At 31.0% G+C, this 4223-nt stretch overlaps 1 protein-coding gene across 1 annotated transcript; it reads left to right on the forward strand.

The window, feature by feature from the left end:
* Positions 1-298: 298 nt before the first annotated feature.
* On the forward strand, positions 299-2390 carry LOC114189940 (beta-carotene hydroxylase 2, chloroplastic-like). The gene is made up of 7 exons (XM_028078670.2): positions 299-844; positions 930-989; positions 1072-1143; positions 1273-1407; positions 1546-1671; positions 1763-1819; positions 2069-2390. The coding sequence occupies exons 1-7, from the start codon at positions 452-454 to the stop codon at positions 2138-2140; spliced, it is 915 nt and encodes a 304-aa protein (XP_027934471.1). The 5' UTR covers positions 299-451; the 3' UTR covers positions 2141-2390.
* Positions 2391-4223: the final 1833 nt, after the last annotated feature.

The following is a 4223-nucleotide window of genomic DNA, read 5'->3' on the forward strand; positions in this document are numbered from 1 at the left end:
AAATTATAAAATTGTTTTATTTATTGAATGTGATTAAATCTACGTTGAGAAAACCCAAATAGATATTGCATAAACCCTAAAATAATGATCATGGACGGTGGATGATTGTTATAATTAACCTTTTATTTATATATATATATATATATATATATATATATATATATATATATATATCAAAATAAATACGTAGGCGTAATAGATAATAAAACAAAAAAACAATGGCTTCGATGCAATTAAGAGAAGTGTTGGTTGTAAGAGGTTTAAAGAAGTTCCCAGAGCTATAGTTGTTCCACGCAGTATATTTGTACCCAAATGAACCAACCACCACTATCTCCTTCCTTCTTTTAACCCCAAAATTGTGGTCTATATCAAACCAACCTCCTCCTCTGAACCTTCACTTCACAATCACCCAAACCTCTCTCTCTCTCTATCACACACACACCAACCTTCCATGGCGGCAGGACTCTCCACCGCCGCGAACTTAAAGCCCTACAATCTGCTCCAACCGCCAATTCCTCTCCCTAAACCAAACCAATCCCTTCTCTTCCACCCCTTTAAATCTTTCCATCAAAGCACAATCCTTCGGCTAAGACCCCCCCGAAGAACGGCTGGGTTCTCCGTTTGTGTCCTCGCGGAGGATCCCAAACGGAACCTCCAGATCAAAACCAACGAAGAAGAAGAACAAGAACTGAATCCTGGATCTGCGTCTGCGCGAGTGGAAGAGAAATTGGCCAGAAAGAGGTCCCAGAGGTTCACTTACCTCGTGGCGGCTGTTATGTCTAGCTTTGGCGTCACCTCCATGGCAGTCTTCGCCGTTTATTACAGATTCTCCTGGCAAATGGAGGTACCAACAAAGCTGTTCAAGTTTTCATTTTTCGCTCTCCGTTTGTGCTGCTTTTTGAATCCGAATATTGGGTTGTGTTGCGTAGGGTGGAGATTTTCCTTGGTCTGAAATGTTAGGCACATTTTCCCTCTCCGTGGGAGCTGCCGTAAGTCCTGTCCCTTTACCACTTTCCAATTGGGTAATTCAATTGTAGACGTTGAAATCAATTGGGTGTGTCTAATTTTCAGGTGGCCATGGAGTTTTGGGCAAGATGGGCTCATAGAGCACTTTGGCATGCTTCCTTGTGGCACATGCATGAGGTTTACTTGCTTCCAACAGTTCTTCAAATATTTTATTTGCCTTCATTAGAAAATGAAAGTCGTGTTTACGAAGGGCTAGTTCTTAACTTCTTATTGAATCAAAGATGAACTGGAACTGTTACCTTGCAGTCGCACCATCGACCAAGAGAGGGACCATTCGAGCTTAACGATGTTTTTGCAATTGTTAACGCTGTTCCTGCGATCGCTCTTCTCTCATACGGTCTTTTCCACAAGGGTCTGGTCCCTGGCCTCTGTTTCGGTGCAGTAAGTGTATCTCCCGTAATCTTATTTTTTAATCCCTTCATTAACTGTTTCGTTGGGATCCGTTAATTGAGAATGATAATTAATTTGACAGTAATACCCCTGAAAACTTTGAATAATTGCATTTTGGTGCTGGAGCAGGGGCTTGGAATCACGGTGTTCGGGATGGCCTACATGTTTGTCCACGATGGATTGGTTCATAAGAGATTCCCAGTGGGTCCCATTGCCAACGTGCCCTACTTCAGAAGAGTTGCTGCTGCTCACCAAGTAATTTTTTTTTTTTTTTCATTTTCGGTCAATATAATATACTTCACATTTATTTATTTATTTATTATTTTTTTGTTATTTGTATTATCAGCTCCACCATACAGACAAATTCAACGGTGTTCCATATGGGCTGTTTTTGGGACCAAGGGTGAGCCACGTTCCTCTTCTGTTCTCTAATTTTCTTTTGTTCAACTAGGTTCTTAGACCCCACCAAAAAATTAATCTTTTATAGATTTTTAAGTTTTTAAATAAATCTCTATTATATATCATTTACAAGATTTGAAATAAATCCTTACTCATTATGATATTATTTTTTCTTCTCAAGCAGAGTAAGAAATTGTTCAAAAACCTTCTCAGTTTTTTATTTATTGAGTAACATGAAATATATTTGGTACAGGAACTTGAAGAAGTGGGAGGGGTTGAAGAGCTAGAGAAAGAGATAAGTAGGAGGATAAGGTCGGGTTCGTGACCATGGCACACTCATATTTCAACTACAGTTGTTTGAAATATTTGAGTCTGTAGAGAAAGAGAAACAGTACAACTAATGAATCAAAGTATTCCATTTTTGTTTTCTTACACACCTATTCATATTATAGCAGAACATGTTTAACAGAAAAAATAGGTTACAAATTCATAGATACACAAACAGAACATGTATGTGCATCTTTTTCAATCATAAATTTTCCACGCTGAATGAATCTATGTTTGCATTTATGGAAGACGCAGAGAATAGCATCACCGTTTATATGTTCTTTGGAATTTATCTTTTGCCGACTCTGTGACCATACACAAGTGAGTTTCTTTTACAGGGAACATTCTCTGTTGTTTCATTTTGTTGAATATTTATGGTTATAGTTTCATTAATGGTTAATTTAAGATCAAAACATGTTACTGATTATTGAAGTTTAAGAAACAACACTTTTTAGCTTATTTTTTTTAATTTAATTGATGATAAAGAGTGATTAATTTGTTGAGTTTGATTATAGTTTATGTTTAAATGATTTGATATTACGTTTAAAATATTTAAGAATGATTTGCAAATATTTTCTACTGGTTTTTAATTACTTATATTATATATAATAAAATGTGAGTAAGACATGTAATGTAAGCATCACGTAAGATATGAATGTTTGATGAAAATTAATAGTTAATAAATAAACACAAAAATAATTTAAAGGAAAAATTATATCATTTTATACATTACAAAATTATATATTTCATAATTATTGATTTAAGTTTTTCAATTAATTTTCTATTCTTTTTTTTTTTGCTACAAAACTCCTTATTACTTTTGTTGCTATTTTTTTAGAAAAAATAGAGAAAATTAAAACAAATAATCTAGTTAAAGCACTAAAGGTAAAAAAGGAAATAATAATATATTACAAGCAATTAGATTAAACGTTATTTCAAATAGAATGAAAAAACTACAAGTTAATTGAACAACTTTTTTTTACCCAACATTATTCATTTTATTTTTATCAAACAAGCGAGCAACCTAATCAAATAAATTTGTGTAAACGAAGAAAAATTAGTTGTGAAAATATATTATAAATATTTTATTTATAATAAAATCAATTACCATAGGAAATAAAATTTTAATTAATCTTTTAATTTTAATTTTTTAAAAGTATGTAGTTATTAATTAATTATGTGTTCACTTAGCAATGTTGAATCTCATTATGTATAAAAACTCATTGATTGATCAATAACAGTTACTGAATTAGGACCATATTTAGTGTCTAATTTCGTAAAATGAAACTTTTCATTAAAGGTTAAAAAATATTGTTTTATCATTATAATAAATATTATGATTATATTTAATCCTTAAAGTAAACAATGTGCATCAGAATAAGTGATCCAACTTACTTGTCATTTATGGTGGGCCTGCCCACGAAATTTAAAAATACAAAAGCATATACTTTTTTTTTTAATTTTAATATATTTAATATCTTTAAAAAAAGTTCTTACACCCTTAAAACGTGTAGTGAAAATCCTCTCTTATCAATTATGATGGATTCCTCCATGGGTATATGTACCATAGTATAAAATTTATTAAAGTATGGGGCATGCTGAATTCATTTATCAAATTAATAGAAACCAATATAATACAAAAAAATATCAATGCATGTTACGTACCTAATCAACTAAAGTTAGAATTCACAAAAGTTGGTGCAAGCACATGATAATATGTTATAAGGTTGACTAGAAACACGTAAACATTTTTTTTTTTTGTTTGTATAATATTAAAACATGAAATCATTTTTTGTCTTGATTTATTTAAACTTTGATCATGTGTTTTGCTAGGATCGGGTGGTATGATATATATATATATATATATATATATATATATATATATATATATATATATATATATATATATATATATATATATATATATCTTAAATTTTCTGTCTATCTTTAATAAAAAATAATCAATCTTTTATAAATCATGAAAACTAGATATTAAAATTATCACAAAATCATATTGTCTCACCTTCTTTCAAAAAATATAAAACTAATATTTTTGTATAATGATATTTTTTTAATTATGT

Source organism: Vigna unguiculata, chromosome 7, assembly GCF_037176805.1.
Source record: "Vigna unguiculata cultivar grain cowpea cultivar isolate G323 ecotype 2 chromosome 7, ASM3717680v1, whole genome shotgun sequence".
In the NCBI taxonomy this organism is placed as follows: domain Eukaryota; kingdom Viridiplantae; phylum Streptophyta; class Magnoliopsida; order Fabales; family Fabaceae; genus Vigna; species Vigna unguiculata.